A 20,242-nucleotide genomic window follows, 5' to 3' on the forward strand; every position below is an offset into this window, starting at 1 on the left:
CTTCAGGCTGGGGTCTGATGACAGTCCCCTCTTCCTCTGCCCAGCGTCCACGGGGGCCCAGGGGGTCACTGTGCCTGAGGGTGGCCTGGTTCTCCATGGAGCTGGGAGCTACCAGAGCTTCCAAGGCCAGCGCCCTGATCTCAGAGCGCAGGAGAGAAGCCCTGGCCATCTCTGCTTATGCAGCACAGCACCCAGAGGACTGGGCCCCTCCCTCTGGGCACAGCAGAGAACCTGCTCCACTGGCCCAGGACCCCGTCTCCATTCCCAGCCCACCCACCCCCTCAGGCTGTTGCTTCAGCAGCTCCTGAGCTTGTCCTCTTGGGGCAGGTACCAGTCTCAGGAGACCCAGTGTTTCCTGTGGCTCCCAACCAAGGAGAATGTGGGACAGTGATAGCCTGCTTCTCTGACTTCAGGGTGACCTGTCATCACGGGACCTAAGGTGACACCAGACACTGTGGACTCGAGGTGAGAACAGCAGGATGCACCAGGACCTGAGGAAGTGAGAAGCCACATTGCAGGTCAGAAGTAGACAATAAGGGACCGAGAGCTGAGAGGGCCCAGGCTGTGGGCGTGGTGGCCCCACCCTGACAGCCAGGGGTCAAGCACCAGAAGCTCCATCCCCACCCTCCCCCAGATTCCAGCCCTCATAGCAAAGCTCCGGGTGCAGACAGGTGACAGACAAAGACAGAGGGATAATGGACAAGGACATCCCAGATGTGGCCTGTGTCAGGTGTCCCTGCAGTAAATCTTCTTAGTCAGTGAGGATGGGCCCAGGTTCAAGGTCCTGGCTGAGCAGATGAGTGTGAACAACTTTCATTCAAGGTCAGGGTCAGTGGGGAGGCCAGCAGTTTGCAGCTTCTTATTCTCAGGATGCATTGAAAACTTCAGAATTGCTGAGCTCCCTGAAGAGTTTATGTTCATTTCGCTTACATCTGACAATATTTACTATATTGGACTGAACAAGCTTTGAAGATATATTTATTTATATACACTTAAATGCTAGTGATTAACTGATCACATGCTAATGTAAATACCATGTTTTGTGAAAACTAGGTTATTTGGAAAGCAAAATTAATGCTACGGCATTGTTCAATTTGTAATGTCTGGCTTAATAGAAGGCTGGATGCTCATCTCTGTTTATGTGAGAATGTGGAACCCTGTAGGCAGTTTTTAGGAGAGTTAAATTCAGGCAAACTGACATCATTGTGAGGGGGAAGGTCTGAATGGTATGGAGAGTGGCAGGTGTGCAGCTTCTCTCCACGTGTGGTCGGTCCCTCAGTGGGGGGATGTGAGGATGCCGGGAAGGAGAGAGAAAGGAGAGGAAACAAGACCCTGAGCTCCTTGGTGGGCAGTCTCCCCGGGGTCTGAAGAACAGGGTGACTTCTGGCCTCTCAGATATAAGTTAATCCGGGTGCCTGAGGACAGTGGACAGGGTTTGCTTAAGGTGAAGAAAACCTCTTACTAAAGATGTATCGGCCTGGGGCCTCACTCCCACCCTGACCTGCCCAGTTAGGGGTTTGTGGTCAGATCATCCCATGAGGTCACTGTGGTCACTGATTTGTTCCAGAGCCTTCTTCACTTGCAGCACCAGAGCCTGGAGAATGCAACAGACTGAGAGGCATCTCAAAACTCAAAGTCCAGAAAAACAGATATTTCTGGTTTCACTTTCTGCTTGGGGAATGTACTTTATGAGAATTCCTTCTTCCTTATTTGGGCATTGACTGTCCCTTCTCAATATCAACCCACAGGCAGGGACTGTCACTGTGTGTCCTGTCTGTGGCTTCCCTGGAAGCCCTCACCTCCAACCCTGCTCTTCATCAGACCCCAGTCACAGGTCCCCCAGTGAGAGCAGCCTTTTCTGCAGGGTCGATTTGTGAAAACAGTTGGTAGCGATTATTTAACTTGCATCTGCCTGAGATGGTTGGTGCTCAACAGTTGAAGATAGAGAGAGGCTCACCCCTGCCTTGAGCAGCCACCCAGGGCAACCCTGAGCCTCTGTCCCCAACCTGCCCCCTCCCCACCAGGACCCTCTGCTGTGGCTGCAGCTGCCCCAGTCTCTCTGCCCCCCCCTCACCCCCAGCAGTTACTCTATCTGCAGGGCTGTGGCCTGGACACCTGTTTTCACCAGTAATGGGTCTGGCCCCGCAGGGTGGGCTTGGAGGGCTGAGACCTTCTGAACGTGAAACTAGTGCTCCCTCCCCTGCCGGCCTCAGGAACCTGGGTCCTTCCCCTCCGCCTCACCATGTCTGGTTAAAACGTGGAATGAAGAAGAGGCTGTCAGAGGACATGGCATCTCAGTTGAGGTAAAGCGACAGGGAACGTTCTCACAGGCAGACAAGTGGAATATCTGTCTTCCATGCATTTGGCAAGAACAGGGGACTGACCCTGCTTCTGCCTTCACGGGAAACGGGCAGAAGCCCCGAGTCTCTGGGGAAGCACCGTGAGGACGAGGCAGAGACAGAGCGAAGCTTCCACAAGCTGGGAACCAACCACCAAAGACGGCGGGCAACCCCCTCCCCACCCTCCACCATCGCCTAAACCCGGGCAGGGGCTGGAACCTGCCCATCGGGAACCGGGGCTCAGGCCTCCAGCCTCGGGGACGGATACCACGCTGCTCTGCTGTTTACGCCGCCCGGTGCGTGGCTCGTGGTGCAGCCAGGCCAGGGGCTAAGGTGCAGCTGCTCCGTGTGTCCACGGACGTGTGCTGTGTAGTGAGGTGTGCTCACAGATGGGGGAGGGGGGCGCGAAATGGTAACCAGAGCCTCATCCCTCTGCACCAGAAAACTGCTCAGCCTCCTGCCCAATTAAGGGGTTCTTCTTAGGGCATTGATACGAAGGGAAATATGTGGATTTTTTTAACTTTCAGAATTACCTTTAAAACTCCATGGCAAAAAACTAGAATTTGAAGTTCGATTTTTGTGTTTCAAAGTCGGTCCCTTGGACGACCAGAGCAGAGCCCCGCAGGCCTGGGGGCGGGCGTTCCTGTGGACAGACAGTCGTCCTGGGGCAGTGCCACCTGCGGGGCCTGGGCCGCTGGTGGGCAGGACATCAACACACTAGGCAGTGACCCACGTTTGCGTGAGAAACTCGAACTATGAGACCATATAGTGTATATATATATATACACACACACACACACACACACACACATGCGAGTGTGTGTCCTCAGTAACGACATAAAATGCATTACATACTGTGGGTCCCAGTACAAAGAAGAAAGAAGATTTGAAGCAATATTCAAGGCAGATGTGGGAACCTGGCGGGACCTGGCGGTGGAAGGAGTGCGCACGAGGTTCCCAGGAGCACGGACTGCAGTGAAGCGCCGCGGCCACTAGGGGGGCGGAGGAGCCTCGAGATCTTCGTCTGAGAAGTTAGCGAATCGGCGGTAGGAGGAGCTGGGGGGACAAAGATCCCAGGAAAAGGGGGCGAGAACAGGGGAGAGAGATGGAGCACGTGTCCTGCAGCCCCCGAATGGAGAGACCTACGGAGCCGACCGGACCCGACCTGCAGCCCCTCATCAGCCAGGCCCCAGCGAGCCCACCAACCCAGCTGCGCCACCATGTGGGCTGCAGACCCACCACAGAGAAGAGAAATGTCCCTAGAATCCCCTGAGATTTCGGCGTTTGCTTTATGACACTGATGTGGGAAGCTTTGGAAAACCTTTGTTCACCCAAACCCCAAGCGCCCTGGGAGAGCGATAGGGCCGTCTGGGAAAAGCAAACAGCAGGATAGTCACAAGGGCTAGGATTAGCACCCCCGCAGTTAAAACCAATTTTCACATTTAGCCTTTGTACTCTGCTTCTGCCCCATAGCTAGAACTAATTACCACATTCCGCTTCTGTATCCCGCTTTGCTAAGTAGACAGGAAGACCCCATAGACTATATAAACCCAAGAATCCTTTGTTCGGGGCTCAGAATCTGGAGGCTGACTCTTCTGGCCCCGTGCACGTTAATAAACCTCACACTCCAGAATCCCTCGGTGTCTGGTTGCTTCATTTTCCTGTAACAACACGATTACACCAGTCACTCATCTAATACACACGCGCCCAGTGCACAGTTAGGATGAGTGCAGTTATTTTTCCTCCAACGATGGTAACTCCTCGCCACCGATTGCTTGGGTGTCCATGGGGCTGGTGGGTGGATCCCAACAGCTGACTCATCTTGCTGAGCAGGAAGGTGGAAGGGGGGGCGGGGGGGACGGGAGGAGGAAGGGCTCCTGCTGCTCCTCCCCAGGGAAGGTGTTGGGAGCAGGGTGAACTCTGGGGCCTGACTTGGATGAAGGGCCCCAGGGCTGGGAAGACTCCCCTGCGCTGGAAAAATGTGTTTCCAACCGCGGACTTCCCCTGAAGCCTAGTGAAGTGAGGAGATAGCGTTTTATTCCACAGTGGAAATAACAGACTTCAAATGCAATGTAACCGAATGGATCAAGTGAGTTTTAGGATAAACAGTGATGGTAATTTCTCTCGGTGTGCCTTTATATGTTTCTCTTTATTTAACCAGAGGCTTGGGCAGCAGCCCGTGTCACTCACTCTATTTCCCCAAAAGCACATGTGAAATAGGCACGGACTTGCCTGCAGATAGGATTAGATGCTCAGCAGGCCCTGGGAACCTGAAACTGAGGACACTTGCCACAAATCGGCCTCAGGTGCAGTCTAATCATGAAACACAGACTCGGACTGGAAGGCACGAGCTTCTTATTTCAGGGCCTGGACCAGCCTTTACCGGTGCCCTGACTCCGTGAAACAGTGCCCTCCCTGCAGCTGAGATGAGCATCTCTGGAGGGCGTCAGACCTTGGCGGACAAAACCGCCCCCTCCACACTCCTCGCCCACCATGCCTGTCACACACGAAGCAGAAGAGACTATCTGCAATGCACAGGTGAAAATTCGACCTTTCTCTGGGTGTTGGCCCATTTCGCACACATTTCCCTCTCAGCGCCACACACAGGTCTGGGGGAAAACTGCACCTGGGACCCTAGACCCTGGGCAATTCTGAAGAGGCCAGAAACCACACCGCAGAAGCTCCCTCCCAGGTTGGGAACTAGGCTGCTTCTGTGTCGGAGTGACTGGGATGCTCCTGACAAGACTGGAATGTGTCCCTCCTGCTGATGCCATTTCCAGCAGCAAATATTTTGGTGGATGAAGTCGGTGGGTGAGAAAGCAGGGGGCCTTCAGAAAGGGGCTCCTCCCCACTCTGAAGCTGCGGCCGGACCTTGGCAGGAAAGTCACATCCTGTTCCCTGTGGGGTTGGCTTGGAGGGACTCGCCTGTCATCCCAGCCTGTCAACAGGCAGGGAGAGTTGATGTACAGTCTCACTCCTCTGGACTGTGGGGCCCCGGAGTGGGCTATTTAACCTCTGAGTCAACCACGTGCCTTTCCCCAGCTTCCTGTGCTAAGCCAATGGTCCCGGCCAATTCAACAGCAACAGTGATCCCCAGATTGGGGGGCAGGGAAGGAATCTGCTCCATGCAAATCAGCTCCACTGTGACAGAGCAGTGCATTGAGAACAGGGCTGTGGGACTGTCCTGGGGCCCAGAGGGCAGCCAGAGCATCTGGCCCTTTGTGCCCGACGTCCACAGTGGGTGGGCTGAGGTGAGGGGGTTTGTATGGACTGGTGGGGAAGGGTGGGGCCATCTCCCCTGGAGGATGTGACTCCCCAGACTCGGGCGGGCCTGGGCTGTGTTAACCCAGAATCCTTATCTTGCTCCAGCCCCCGAGTGTTCATCCTGGAGTGAAATAGATACGTGACAGGAAGCAGTTAGTCAAAGTGGGTGCAGTCAGCCACAGGTATTGGCGGGCTCTTCTTGGGGCACCGGGGACCCCCTCCTCTTCCCCCTTCTACACCTTGGGAAGAATACAAGTGGAAGAAGGGGAAGGCATTAGCCAGAAAACACGCATGGGGGGAACCCAAAGGCCCAGGAATGTGTTTCTACAAAGCTGTGTGTTTATTCCTCCTCCTTTCAGTTCAGTCACCTTGGAAGCGTCCCCACCTGGTGCAACTCACCTGTGGGGACGTTGTTTCCACTGCGCAAAGCAGGGTTTGCATTTGTTGATTCTGATGCTCTCATTGCTTCTGCCCTTTCTCTTTTGCCTCTTGCACATGATAAAAACATTTCCTTTGAGGACTTTTTTTCATCCAAGGAAATAAGAAATGTCCCGTGGGGCGAGATCTGGTGAATGGGGGGGGAGCACAGGGAACACGCTGCTTTGGGGCAAACACTGCTGAACACTCGGCCGAGGGCAGGTGGGCTCCTCAATCACCCATCGCGAAACGGGCAAGTGCGTTGAAATCGCCCTCAGAAAAGTTTTCTGAAGCTGGATGCAGCCTCTCAAATGCCGCCAGAGGGTGCACAGATCCCCAGGGGTCCCCAGAACACTCACCTGGGGGGGCCGGGACTACAAGAGGCCTGCCCTCCACAAGATGCTTCCAGGATTTTTGGGGAGGTGCTTCCCCTTGAATCCTTAACACGTAGACACAGAACACAGTGTGGTGATAGAGGAAAGGGGATGTGGGGTGCGTAGAGGTGGGGAAAGGAGCGGAAATGGGGACAGAAAGGGACTTTGGAGTGATGGGTACATGATGCCATGTGCAGATGGTATTTTACTGGGTTTATGGTTTGGGAAACCAGTATCACCCCAATGAATTCAATGTAAAGGCATAGAAAATTATTTTGAATAGAAAATAATAAAAATGAGCAGCAGGTATATTCAGTGTTCATGGAAACATTCTCTCAACTGTGCTACATGAACTTTGTAATTTCCCTGACACACTGCTGAGGGAGGAGCTGGGGCGGGAAGAACCCTGTTCTGCTGCTGATAACAGAGACCAGAGGCACCAGGGGCTTCAGCTAAACACGGGCTCAAGTTCCTTTCAGGCGAGATGACTCCAGAGGGCGGTGGTCCAGAGCTGGTCGGGAAGCTCAGAGAGGCATCCACACCCCAGCCTCCTTCTGTCTCCATTCTCTGCCCCCTCAGTGTGTGGCTTCGATCCCCAGGGTGCCTCTTGGTGACAAGATGGCTGCTGAGCTCCAACTCCAGAGATGGTGTCCACCCACGAGGAAGGGGGAAGTGGGAGGAGTGTGAATCTCTCTAGAGAAACACAACCCAACAACTCCCACCTCACACCACCAGCAGCTCAAACTCAGTCCCTCAACCTCTCCCATCAGCAAGGAGGGTGGGAACATGCAGTACCCGTCCCCCCAAAACAGGGTTTGTTCACTAAGAAGAAGCAGGGAACAGACGTGGCACAGGGAGCAGCCGCCTCCACCCCAGAACCTACATTCACACCGATGGAGGGCATCACAGTCCATCAGCCACCTTCACTCTCAGGCCCTGGGAGCTCGACTCACCACCTTGAGACCTAAACACAGTGTCTCTGGAGGCCCCAGACCACAGGTAGACCCTGCTGGCCCCAAAGTCCCCTAACAGACACAGCCTCTCCTGTCCAGCCTCAGAGGACACAGACCCTGCAGGAGAGGAGTGAGCACAGCTGAAAACCCACGTGCAGCTCAGATGCGGCACAGAGGTGAGTGGGCCTTCTCAGCATCGCCCCACATGAACTTCTCTGAGAAACGCGGAACCTGCCCATCGTCCCCTGACAGCGCCGCCCGTGGGAACTGGGAAGAGTGCTGCTGGGAAAGGACCTGAGACCTGAGTGTCCCAGGAGCCAGGTCAGGTGGCGGGGGTCTGCGCCCTCCCTGTCACACCTTCAATGGGCTCTGCTGTCAAAGACGTTAGCAAAGGACCACAGTGACCCTTTACTTCCTGCACCCCTTCCTCTCCTCACACATTGTCATGTGCTAATTTGTCCTTGTTCCTCTGCTAAACACATTGTGATACGAATAACATAAAACAGGTGTGTATAGTGAGATCCTGCTCACACACACCCACACCCAGGAGGGATTCACACAGGTGACCATAGACAGAGACGCAGAGGGTGGGAGTCAGGTCTGGGGCTGGGCTGCACCGCCCCATCCTACAAGGGGTCCCAGTTCATGCCAACTTTGCCCGCTGGTTTCTGCCCAGCAACTGATGAGACCCAGGCTCTGAGCCAATAAGAACACAAGGGCTTGGACAGAAGGGCTCAGCTCTGTTCCCCTTGGTGAGCATGCTTTATTCGTCCCCACACTTTCTTCCAGGTCACAGACTCAACTCTAGTGGAGAACTTTTGAGTGCCATTGCTTTGGGATTTTCCACTGGAGCGTGAAGGTTAATCCAGGGAGCTGGTGAGAGCCGGGGACCCGGGGCCCCTTGGGAGAGAGGCTGAGAAGCCAAGAAGGGGTGTGGTGTTGTGAGCCTGCAGGTGGGACACAGGGGGAGCGTGGAGCAGGGCAGGTAAGGTCTGCACTGGGAAACCTGTGGGAGGGACACAACGGGAACCAGGGAGCTGGACACCTGCCCGTCCCTCGGAACCTCCTGTGGACAGAGAGGAGCAAGGCCCCTCGTTGTCTCTCCTGTGCGTCTCTGGGAGAAGAGACCTTGGCACCAAGCCCAGGATGGCTGCCTGCTGGAAGGAAAGTCCTTCCATTCAAGGGCCTGCCCCACGAGATGATGGGGGGTCTCAGCTCAAAGACCATTTGAACAACTGGACACGGGCAGGGGTTTTGTAATGGGGGGAAGGAAGAAAAAATACACAACGAAGACACAGAAAGGACGGTGTTGAGAGTTCTGTGTCGAGGGGACAAGGGGCAGGCAACACAGTCTGTTCAGGTGACTGGTTGAGGTCAGCAAATCCCCCGGAGCTGAGTGTCTGAGGGTGGACTGAGCTCCTTCTGACGTTAGTGCCTAGAATTCTTAAGCAAACCAGCTGTTTATCTGCAGTCACATGGTGCTGTGTTGGCCAAAACGTTTGTTTGTTTGGTGAATATGTTGTTCAGTCAATTACTGGTGAAAATGAAAATGTTTCTATTCTTACTTAAAACTGAGTGAACCTCTTGACCAACCCTACAGTTGGCAGGTCATCACTTACAGAACCAATGGTGAAGGCGTGGCCTGCTGGGCTGTCAGGTTGTGTCTTAATATTTAGATGGTAAACCCTGGCCTGTGTGGCTCAGTGGGTTGGGGCATCACCCCATACAGGGACAGGTGGTGCCTTTGATTCCTGATCAGAACACAAACCTAGATTGCTGCTTCAATGATTAGATGTGGGTTGGGAAGTCTAGGAGAGGCAACTACTAGAGCTCTCTCTCTCTCTCTCTCTCTCTCTCTCTCTCTCTCTCTCTCATTATGTTACAATATCAATCCTTCCAACCCAGGAGCACAGTGTATCCTTTCACTCACTTGTACCCTTGTCACTTTCTTTCTTCCTTGTCTAATCGTTTTCAGGGTAGAGCTCTTTCAACTCTTTGGTTGAATTTATTCCTACACATGTTATGCTTTTTGATGAAGTGGTAAGTGCAATGTATGATTGTTTTCCTTCTGATTATTCAGTGTTGCTGACAGAAATGCAACAGGTGTCAGGTTTTGTGTCCTGCAACATATGGAGTTCACTTAGTAGTTCTAGTAGTTTATCATTTTGGGGAGTCCTCAGGCTTTTCCATACATTGTGTCACGTGATCTGCATGTAGTGAGAGGTTACCCTCCACCTCTCTGGTTTGTATGCCGTTGGTTTCCTTGTCCGGTCCGACTGCGGGCTGCACCCCCAGTACTGAGCTGAATGGAAGTGGCCAGGAGGGAGGTGAGTGTAGGGTGGTGCTGGTGCTGTGTGAAGCACAGCCTGCAGGGGGCAGTATTGGGAGGGGGCACAGGAGCAGAGGGTCCTGTGATCCTCAGAGGGTGATGCTGGGGGCACCCACCTGGTTGTGGCAGAGAAGTGTGGGCACGTGCAGGGATTCTGGCCATGTTCACACAGGAGGGCCCCGCACTCCCTGATGGAGAGAGTTAAGGAATGTGCGCTACGGTTCCATGTTTCATGAGTGATGTCTATGTTGGATCCAAGGTGAAGAGACTGCCCAGCGGTCATTTGCAGTAGAGACTCTCCAGTCACCAAGGATCTGGGTGGTACCCCTGGTCGGCTCTGCAGAGGCCAGGTCTCCATGTGGAATTCTCCACCTTCTTCCAGGTCGTCATTGCTACCCACTTCCTGCTGGCATCTCTGTCTGCACAGCAGGTAACCATGGTCCTCCCTCTGCCTGCCCTCCCTGTCTGCCTGGCCCTGGTCCAGCTGCTCAGCCCCTGCTCAGGTAGGACCTGCTCTGTGTTTGTGCATCTGAAGCCTTTACCTTTGGGCCCAGTCAGAACCCTGGACTCCCCCCATCCCTGCAAGGCCCGTCCAGACCATTCCTGTGTTAGGACCCAGATCCTGTCTAGGTGTCTCACCTCGCCCTCCCTGCTGGGTCACCCCCTGGTCCTCTGCTCCCAGCCCCCTCTGACAGAGTCCCTCCCCTTCTGATGAGCAGCTCAGTTTGCTGTGGTTGGACCCCGGGAGCCCATCCTGGCCATGGTGGGTGAAGACGCTGAGCTGCCCTGTCACCTGTCCCCGAACATGAGCGCTGAGCACATGGAGCTGATGTGGGTGCGATCCAGCCCCAGGCAGGTAGTGCACACGTATGCACACGGGCAGGAGGACACGCCCGCAGCAGAGTATGGAGGGAGAACTTCGATTTTAAGGGAGGACATCACTGCGGGGAAGGCTGCTCTGCAGATTCGAGATGTCAGAGCCTCTGACAGAGGAACCTACCTCTGTTATTTCCAAGATGGAGATTTCTATGCAACAGCCCAGGTGGAGCTGAAGGTTGCAGGTGAGTCAGGTGTGATCTGTGCTCCTTTCCTGTGGGGTCAAGGGCAGAGGCTCCAAGCCCACCTGAGAGCACTCTGGCTCCTCACCAGCACCTGCCCCCTCTGCCTCCCTCCCTGCTCCTCTGAGGCTCGGGACAGACCCAGGTTGTCCCCCAGGAAGGGCTGGTCCTGCATCCAGTAGAGTCCCTCATGCTGCCCCCCAGGTCTCAGCAGGGAAGTGGAGGTCAGGGACGGGAAGGAGGAGGAGACCCCCCGCAGTGGGAGGCACACAGGTGTCTGGGTTCAGTGTGTCCCAGACAGTGGCCATGGGCCCCAGGTGCCCGCTGCTGTGGGTGCAGGGGGCTGTGCTGCAGGGACTACACCCGTGGTGCCTCTCTCTCCAACCCGAGGCCCCGGGGACACACGTGCAGTTGAACAGGGTGTGTCCATCCCTGAGGCAGTGAGGGGGCCACACAGGTGAGGAAACCGGGGTGTCTCAGAGACAGGGTGTCAGGGAGGAGTTGGTGTGTCCTTTGGGCAGTTAGAGGATTAGGGGGATGTGGAGTCTGGGCTTTGCTCTGGGTTGGATGCTGTCAGGAAGGTGCAGGTGTGTCATTGGTCACTCACAGGCAGGACGGGGGAGGTTGGTCACTGCTGTGGTCTGCACACCTTTCATGCTTCCTCTGTGTGCAGACCCGACTGCTGAGTGGTATTGACCTTGTCCTGACCCGTCCCAGGGACAAAGCACCTTGTCTGAGGTGCTGCCCATGAAAGTGCTCATGTCCAGGTGTCAGGGCTGCCCTTCACTTTCTCCATGTGGCTTCTGTTTGGATGATGCTTTGGGAGCCCAGCAGGTGATGGAAGGTGGGGGTCTTGGCTTTGTCCCTGCAGGGCCTCCTGAGCCAGACACTGTCCCTCCCTGGAGACCACAGCTCCTCTTAGGAAATCCCTCCCAGAGAGAATCTGTTCTTTCAGGTCTTTAACAGGCGACCCCCCACCCCCGCCCCTTGGGTGTTGAGGTCTAGGAACAGGTGGTAACAGCTCAGCTGTTCCGGGCCCTGGGTCCGCTCTGCTCTTTGAAAAAGTCGGCTCCTTGTCACAAACACATCACAGCAACTTCGCTGGGTGGAGAGGCCCAAACAGGTTGCTGACAACAGTAGCATTAATGACAGCAAGACTTTACTGAGGGGACTACATGCAATGCACAGCTTGGTGACAGCAAGACAAGTGCATATCTTCCCCCCACAGGGCAGGGCCGAGGCTCACAGGACAGGAGGGCAGGATAAGGGTGCCGGGGTGTGAGCCGCTTCAGATAAGCAGGAGCCACCTCCACACTTGCCCAGGGTGGGGTGACAGTCTGTTCCTGGAAGCAGCACGGCTGGGGTGTAGGGGAGGGGAGTGTCCAGCAGACTCTAAGGGATTTAGGGGAAGCAGCCTCTGCTCTGGCCCAGGTCCCCCTGGATCCAGCTCAAGGGTCCAGTGAGGGTCAGGCAGTGGTCACTCCACAGGTCAGTCTCTCCTGCACAGCTCACTCTGGGAACAGCTCCTGGTGAATCCCTGCTGGGTGTGCCCCTCCCTGCTGTGGAGACCCTCACCAGTGCACAGGGCTCCCCATGAGTCAGGCTCACTTTCCCTCCCAGGCACTGGGCTCTGATGCCCACATTGAAATGAAGGGTTATGAGGCTGGAGGGATCCATCTGCAGTGCTTGTCTGCTGGCTGGTACCCGCAGCCCCAAATCCAGTGGAGGGAAGCCAGGGAGCAGAGCTGGTCTGCTGAGGCAGAGCCTGAAGCTGCAGACCCCCAGGGTCTTTATGCAGCCTCAGCCTCTGTGATCCTGGGAGGCAGCTCTGGGGAGGGGGTCTCCTGTGTCATCAGAAACCCCCTGCTGGGCCAGGAAAGGTCAGCCATGGTTTCCATAGCAGGTGAGTGCCCTGCCCACTGCCCTGGGCTCCCTGGTGTGTGCTGGGGGAAGGAGGGGTTGTCTGCTGCTGACCTGGGTCTATGCAGGGAACAGAAGGCCCAGAGCAGGGACCTGCTGCTCCTTCCCCATGAAGCTGTTTGTGTCTCAGACACCTTCTGAGCACTTCCCGGGTGCCACACACAGTGCCAGGTAATAGGGGCTGGGGGTGAATGGTCTAGATGAGCAAAGACATGAGAAAAGGAGAAAACTATGCACAAGTCAAATCTTAAAAAAAGGGGTAGTCTCCTTAAAACATAAAACAACCCGGTGGAGAAATGAGCAAAGAGGATGAATCATCAGTTCAGAGAAGGAAATGGCTCTGGAAAGGGTGCAGAATCTCACCGTGAGACTGGCTACAACACAGAAAACAAGGCCGGTGATGGCGGGATTGTGGGGAGACAGTCGCTCTTAGATGCACACTGCAATTATTTGCTATATTTTGGAATATATTTTCACAACTCTGTAGGGGTGATAAAGCATTTGTTATTCAACATACTTAATTATTGGTCCAAACTCCAGCTTCTGGAGTCTGGCAGATCAGCTTGTATTTGTGTGAAAAGTCCCATGTAAAAGGTTATTTCCTGCACCATTGACTGTAACAACACAGTGTCAGAGACGGTACAAGGCCCCCGCTGGGCCGTGTGTGCAGTGGGCGCTGCCCTGTGAGAGCAGACGCAGACCTGCTCCCTGTGCTGAGGTGGGAAGGTCGCCGAGACCCAGGTGAGCAGAGAGAACCACAGGTGGGCCCACCGGTGCAGAGTTCTATTTTCACCATAAACAAGATAAAATAAAAATATAGTAATGTTTTTAAATATAACGAACACTTGTATTGCACTCACTATGTGTCAGGCACTGTGTAACCATTAATTTAATCTCTTACCAATCAGGACACTGGGAACAGATGCTTAAGTCATTAGTTCAAGGTCACGGAGCTGGTCAGGTGGAAGTCCCAGAATTAACCCCCAGGTCATCCAGTCCCAAAGTTCACATTCTTATTCCCCAGGTTAAAATGACTCAGAAGAAGATAACAAATGGCAGAGGGAGGAGCAGTGGAGAGATTTCAATGATTTTGTGTATTTTTTTACATTCAAAATATTCCCATGTGAGAGGCAGTTACTTTGAGACAATGGTGTTGTGTGCCAGTGAAAGTTCTGGGCACTTTGGGGAGAGAACGATTATTTTCAGTGCCCACATACCTTGAGACTCAACTTGGCCATTGGCTGAGGCTAACCCTTCGCAGGCCCCCTTTTCCAGAGTGTGCAGGCCTGGCAGGTGGCCTTCGTGGTGACCCTGGTTATTCTGCTCTTGCCCCTGGTGGGAGTGGTGTTATGCCTGTGGCGACAGAAGAAGAAGATCCAGGCCCTGTCCGAGGAGAAGGAGCGGGAGCGCGCAGAGAAAGAAGCAGCGCAGGTGCAGAAGGAAGCAGCTGAGGCCGAGAAAGAAGCAGCTCAGGCCGAGAAAGAAGCAGCTCAGGCCGAGAAAGAAGCAGCTCAGGCCGAGAAAGAAGCAGCTCAGGCCGAGAAAGCAGCAGCTCAGGCCGAGAAAGAAGCCGCCCAGTGGGAGAAAGAAGCAGCGCAGGCCAAGGAGCAGCTGGAGCGAAGCATGAAAGGTGAGGCCCTGCTGCAAGGTGGTCGCCACCTCCCCACCACAGCCCCCACCCACCACACACGTCCTCTATTCCATCCCCTTCAAAAGACTTTCTCTTTCTGTTTATTTCCAGAGAAGCTGGAGGACAAACTCAGTAAGTGGCGATCCCCGGCCCACAGGTCCTGGGGTCCCTGCATTACAGGAGTCACTGACCCCTCACCTTGTTCCCTGCAGGGTGGAGAATGATCCCATACCTACCACGTGAGTGCTCGGCCCGCTTCCCAGCCTCTCTGCTCGGACATTTCAGCCCCTTTCCTCCCCACTAACTGCCCAGGGGAAGAAATGAGGACACTGATGGGGGACCAGGCAGTGGTGCGTCTCAGTGGGGAAGGGTCTTTGGCCTCCCTCCACCAGGGGGCGCTCGCGCAGGACACTCAGGGAACTAGGGAAGGAGAGTGGGCAGTGGAGGTGACTCAGTGTGGGGGTCCTGCCTTCCCTGATGGTTGCCAGACTCTGTAGCCCACTGACAAGAAAGGCAGAAGGAGAGAAAGGTGTCTCAAGAACAGGGGTGGCCGTGTCAGTTGTCACAGACTTACCATTACTGCTGACAAGATAGTATCTGAAATGTTCTCATTAGGTTGCCCCATTGGTTCCGGAAGTGGGCAGGAAATGATGCAGATGGAGGTGAATGATCCAGCACACAGGTGCACACGTGTGTACACAGGGCAGCGTGTGGGCAGGCCCACCCAGGTCCTGGAGAACGTGGTCTCGTTTATATGACAAAGTCCCCCAGGGGATGTCTGACCGCAGATGGTCCCAAACCCTGAAGACAGGAGGTTTCTCCTTTTCAAGTAAAGGGAGGCTTCTGGTTGGCACAGCAGCGTGGCAGCATCGCTGTTCTCGCTCACTGGCGTCATTACCGGGTAAAATACGGATGACTGAACAGCAGCGCTGTGATTCTGTGACCGTCCATCTGTGACAAAGATGATGCTCAGTGATTAAGGGCAGTGGGGGAGGGGTGAAGGTTGAACTTGCTGGACTGGGAGGATTCGTGAGGGCGCAGGTCAAAGCAGACGGCAGGGGACAGGCACATCAGCGTCATCACGCTGGTGACACTGATGTGCAATTTAAACCTTATGAATTGTTGGTTTCTGGGATTTTTCTTCACTGCACCCCAACCGTGGCTGACAGGGGGCAACTGCAACTCAGAAGCCTCAGCAGGGCTGTGAGGTGACTGCTGCACAGACAGGGACAGGACAGCTGTGCAGTGACCCTGGGACAGCCCGTGCAGGGCGCCTGGGGGTGCTGAGCTGCAGCTGATGGAAAGAGGAGGGGGATTGGGGGAGGGAAAGGGCAGAGGGAGAGGTGGGGAGGGTGGGGGGCACAGAGGAAGATGACAGGGGGGCACAAGGGACAGAAAGGAACCGACTCAGAAATGACAGTTCAGGTGACACTCTGTCTCCATTGCAGGTGAGGAGCGGTCTCAGGCCTATGCAGGTGAGTCTGCTGCTCTCTGGTTTCCTGGCTCCTGTGTGGGAAGCATGTACAGCCTTTCCCTGCTGGGTGAGGAGGGACCACATCCAGCTCAGAGGCTCATTTTCTGTGGCTGAACCACCCCCTCCTGTGTGGACACTCAGAGAGGACCTTCCAGATGCAGTGTCCCCTCATCCTAATGACACACATGCCCACACACAGAACAGCCTGGTCTTCTCCCCACAGCCCCAGGGTTATGGAGGGGAGCCCAGCACTGGGAGAGGTTTCAGCCTGGTCCACAGAGCTGTAGACGAGGAGAGTGGACATTGGAGGAGACTGAGGAGAGGAGAGAGAAGGGGCTCAGTGAGGACAGTGGGTGGGGGAGGACAGAAAGAATGACCTTTCCTTGTCTGTGTCTCCTTCCTTCCAGACTTGAAAATGGCCTTCTTCCAGCCTGGTGAGTGGGTCCCCCTGTGTTTCCAGGACAACCCCCAAGGGCCCCTGCTCCCTCTTCCCTCTCTACATCCTGACTGCGAGAGTCTGGGGGGGCCTGAAATTGTGGTCTCAAAGATGTGCTCACTTGCTGCCCAGAGCCCAGGGACCAGGGACAGGGACTGTCCTGGGGTCCACAGGTCTCTGTGGGAGGAAGAGGCCAGAGGGATGGGGCTGCAGGGAGAGGGAGGGGGTGACCTGACCAAGCTCCTCCTCTCCTGCCACTGTGTGTCCTCCAGTTATGGCGTGTTCCACAGTCACTCCTGCTCTGTGAGGGTTGGGACAAAGACTGAGTGAGGTGATGACTGTGTGTTGGTCAGAACACCCACAGGAAACACACGGCCTGTTGGAAGGTGTTTGTCTGACAGTAATGACCAAGGGGAGAAGGTGTCTTAAGGACTAAAAGCAACATTGGCAACTCCTAGAATAAAACAGCCTGTATTATAAAGTGATTCACTGACAGGGGTCCAGGGTCAGAGAGGACAGAGGACCCCGCAACCTGCTCAGATTATCCACTGACTACACACCCCTCACAGCACTTTTTCACACTGTAACTCGGGCACCAATGACTGACAGGAACAGGGACACAGAATGCACCAGGCAGCACCAGACATTCCTCCCAGTGGTCTAGTGACAGGTGATCCTTTATAATCGACACGATCACCAGTGTGGAGGTGACCTCAGTGCTCCTGTTACTGACAAAAGTGTTCATGGCCATGTGTAAGGAACAGGGACAATCGTCACCTAGAGGCTTTGGTGAGCTGGGCTAAGACAGTGAGGGGGGACAAAGGTCACAACATGAAGAGGTGAAAGAAACCCATGACACAGAGATGGGTCTGGATGTGTTGACAGTGACAGGCTGGGTGGCATTAACGAAAACCAACAGGGACACCTGATCCCCCAGGGCTCACAGCAGTGGGAGCTGTGACCACCCCTGGGCCAAGGGCACAGGGACAGGGAGGCCTCACCGGGGCCTGGAGGAGGCAGCTGGGCTCAGGGAGGGGCCCCTGGGAGGAGGTGCTGTGGCGGGGCATCTCCCTGGGGGACGGGGGTCAGCGCTGAGCCTCCTCTCCTCCCTCCTGCCCGTGTTCAGCCTGTGCCTCCCCTTGGCCAAACCCAACAGTAGCCAGAGTCCAGGGGCCCAGGGACGCTGTCCATGGAGGACTGACTCCTGGGCCAGAGGGGGTGGGGCAGGGGGAGGGGACCCCAGAGCATGGGGAGCCCCCGCCTGGCCCCGAGCACAGAAGGGACGTGGTGTCTGATGTCACACCAGGCACTTCCTCTGCCTGGCCTGGGGCTCAGTGTACCACTCACTTGTCTTATTCCACCTCAGAGATTAGTGTTTTACCCCCATTCACAGACAGGGAATTGAACTCGAGAGATTCTGTAGCTGGTGTCTGTGGAAAGAGAGACTGTGCAGAGAAGGACGTCACCCAGCTCAGGGGGCAGAGCCAGGGCTGACGTTTAATCCACGTGACTGTACAGCACAGGGGGGCACGGACATTTTGGGGCCAAAACAGGAGACAGGAAATTGATGAATCCCAACCCTCCTCACCCTCCTCTTCCTGTCCAGTCACAAGACCCCTGCAGATTCTTTGGCCCTTATGACTGAGGGTCACATCCAGGGTGGGCTGGGGACCCCAGACTGTGGGCCTGGCCTCCTGCCCAGACCCAGGCCCTGAAGGCTGAGGCTCTGAGGTCTGGGCACCATGGCGACCCACGCCCTCTGAACCCCTGCAGTGGACCTGTTCCTGGACCCAGACACGGCGCACCCCGCGCTCTGCCTAGAGGACCAGAGGAGCCTGAAGCAGGCAGAAGCTTGGCAGAACCTGCCAGAAAACCCTGGGAGATTTTATGGCAATGAGTGTGTGCTGGGCCGTGAGAGCTTCACGTCGGGGAGACACTTCTGGGAGGTGGACGTGGGGGACAGGGCGCAGTGGCGTGTTGGGGTGTGTCGGGAGAACGTGAGGAGGAAAAATGGTGATAAAATGGCACCAGCAAATGGATTCTGGACTGTGGGGCTGAACCCTGGGCATGACTACCTGGCTCTCATGGACCCGCAGATGACACTGACCAATGTGAGCCCTCCCGCGAGGGTGGGGGTTTTCCTGGACTATGAGCTGGGGGAGGTCTCGTTCTACAACGCCATCGATGGGTCTCACATCTTCACCTTCCCACCCACCTCCTTCTCTGGGCCCCTGAGGCCTGTTTTCGGGATTTCAACATTTGAGTCCACTCCCTTGACCATTTGCCCAGCGCAGAAAGCAGTGGGAACGTCCATTGTGCCTGACCCAGGCCCTGACCCTTCCCTGGAGACCCTAGTGGACCAGGGCTCAGCTGAAGGGAATGGGGACCCTCAGGCTGAAGAAACATCTCTGCTTCCTGCTGCTCAGCCTGGAGCTGAGGGCCTCCTGAACCACAAAACTTCTCAGTAAGAAGGGACCGAGGATGTAGAGGAGGGGCCAGAGGCCACTTTCTGAACCAGCCTGGGACCTGTGAGCACAGAGCAGACCCAACCTCCTGCCTCACACCTGAAGGGCCTCTGAGAGCAGGACTGTGGGAGGAAGGGGCAGGTGGGCGTCCGTGGAATTTTTGTCACACGGTGGGATCCATGTCCAGACCAGGGACACCCACCGCTGATCACCCACTGAGGTTCCTGTCACCTGTGGGTCCTGAGGAAAGGCCCCTCTTCTTCCTCATCATCATCACTGTGACTGTTCACCATGTGTCTCCTCCCCCCACATGTAGGAGTCATGTCACATGTGTTAAATAAATTTGGAAATACTCAACACTCCTCCACAGAGCTCTTTCTAGATTTAACCTGCACAATGAACTCACCAGGTTCAGTTTAGCTCCTTGGCACTTTGTTTCCAAATCCTGTTGTGTTGGTTGTGCATTGCTGCTGTGATCAATAACCACAGATTTCATGACCTGACACAACACACATCTATGACCCTAGAACTTGGAAGGTCGGAGGTCCAGCATGGCTCTCATTGGGCAGAAGTCAAGGTGCAGCAGGCCGGGTCCCTTCTGGAGGACCCAGGGACCAGTCTGGGTTGCTGGCTCTGGTTGCTGGCAGAGCTGGGTTCCCTGCAGTGACGGGACCCAGGAGGCCCTTCTTGCTGCTGTCAGAAGAGCTGAGACCACTCCAGGCTGGGGACATCTGGGGTCGTTCTCGCAGGGACAGATGTGAGGGTACAAGTCAGGTGAAGGGAACGACATGGTGACAGAGTCCCAGTAGTGGAGTGACTGCTGGCGGGGTCCTTGCTCGTGAGCTCACTGCAGCATCATTGGCATCAGAGGGAATCCGAGGCCTCCAGAGGAAGTGTTCAGGCACAGGTGGGAATGTTATGAATGTGCTTTGGGAAGATTATTCCAGAAGAAATGTACACAATGGCCCAGCTGGGATCTGTGGGACATGGGAAGGAAGCACCGTGTTCATGTGGGGGAGCTGGACCCAACCAGACCATCTCCTGGACAAGGAGGAACACTTTGCTCACTGCCATCGTTGCAGAGCCTGGAGAATGAAACAGGAAAAGTCACCTTAAAAATCAGAGCCCAGATAAACGGACAATTCTGGTTTCATTTTCTGTAGGAGAATTTACTTTGTGAGAATTCCCTCTTCCTTATTTGGGCACCGTTTGTCCCTTCTCAATATCAACCCACATCCAGGGACTGTCACTGTGTGTCCTGTCTGTGCTTCCCTCGAAGCCCTCACCTCCAACCCTGCTCTTCATCTGACCCCCGTCAGAGCTCCCCCAGTGAGAGCAGCCTTTTCTTCAGGGGCAGTTGGTGAAAACAGTTGGGGGCAATGATTTAACTTGCACCTGTCTGAGATGATGTTTAGCAGTTGGAAGTAAAGAGAGGAAAAAACCTGCTTTTGATGGAGGGGGCGTCTCTCTCCAGGTGACAGATAAGCTCCTTTCTACACAAGTGACAACTCAGCCAGTGAAACCTGAAGCAGCCACCCAGGGCAGCTGCGATTTTATTTCTGTATTTTTAGAGAGGGGAAGGG

General features: G+C 55.1%; 1 protein-coding gene and 1 long non-coding RNA gene across 9 annotated transcripts; one reads left to right on the top strand and one right to left on the bottom strand.

Moving 5' to 3' along the window:
- The first annotated feature begins 8,102 nt into the window (after window positions 1-8,102).
- Window positions 8,103-19,016, top strand: LOC119040906 (butyrophilin subfamily 3 member A3-like). 8 transcript variants are annotated; one of them, XM_053655928.1, is made up of 9 exons: window positions 8,103-8,223; window positions 10,059-10,179; window positions 10,393-10,737; window positions 13,916-14,284; window positions 14,396-14,416; window positions 14,497-14,523; window positions 15,733-15,759; window positions 16,166-16,192; window positions 17,968-19,016. In XM_053655928.1, exons 2-9 carry the CDS (start codon window positions 10,113-10,115, stop codon window positions 18,660-18,662), a joined length of 1,578 nt encoding a protein of 525 aa, XP_053511903.1. In that variant the 5' UTR covers window positions 8,103-8,223; window positions 10,059-10,112; the 3' UTR covers window positions 18,663-19,016. The 8 variants fall into 8 exon arrangements, with proteins under 8 accessions (XP_053511903.1, XP_053511904.1, XP_053511900.1 ...); XM_053655929.1 differs by having other exon boundaries at window positions 10,059-10,106; window positions 10,396-10,737; XM_053655925.1 differs by lacking the exon at window positions 8,103-8,223 and adding an exon at window positions 8,983-9,387.
- Window positions 10,671-12,871, bottom strand: LOC128625984 (uncharacterized). Its single transcript, XR_008389852.1, has 3 exons — window positions 12,709-12,871; window positions 11,463-11,633; window positions 10,671-10,766 (listed from the first exon to the last, which is right to left on the bottom strand). It is a non-coding gene; the product is annotated as an uncharacterized LOC128625984 (long non-coding RNA).
- Window positions 19,017-20,242: the final 1,226 nt, after the last annotated feature.

The sequence above is a fragment of the Artibeus jamaicensis genome, unplaced genomic scaffold (genome assembly GCF_021234435.1).
Source record: "Artibeus jamaicensis isolate MK-2021 breed Jamaican fruit bat unplaced genomic scaffold, CSHL_Jam_final scaffold_1689, whole genome shotgun sequence".
NCBI lineage: Eukaryota > Metazoa > Chordata > Mammalia > Chiroptera > Phyllostomidae > Artibeus > Artibeus jamaicensis.

Coding starts and splice junctions, on each gene's coding strand:
- LOC119040906 (XM_053655922.1), top strand. CDS start 9,885: ATGTGCGCTACGGTTCCATGTTTCATGAGTGATGTCTATGTTGGATCC. Junction 10,180..10,392: donor GCTGCTCAGCCCCTGCTCAG/GTAGGACCTGCT, acceptor CCTTCTGATGAG/CAGCTCAGTTTGCTGTGGTT. Junction 15,760..16,165: donor GCGGTCTCAGGCCTATGCAG/GTGAGTCTGCTG, acceptor CCTTCCTTCCAG/ACTTGAAAATGGCCTTCTTC.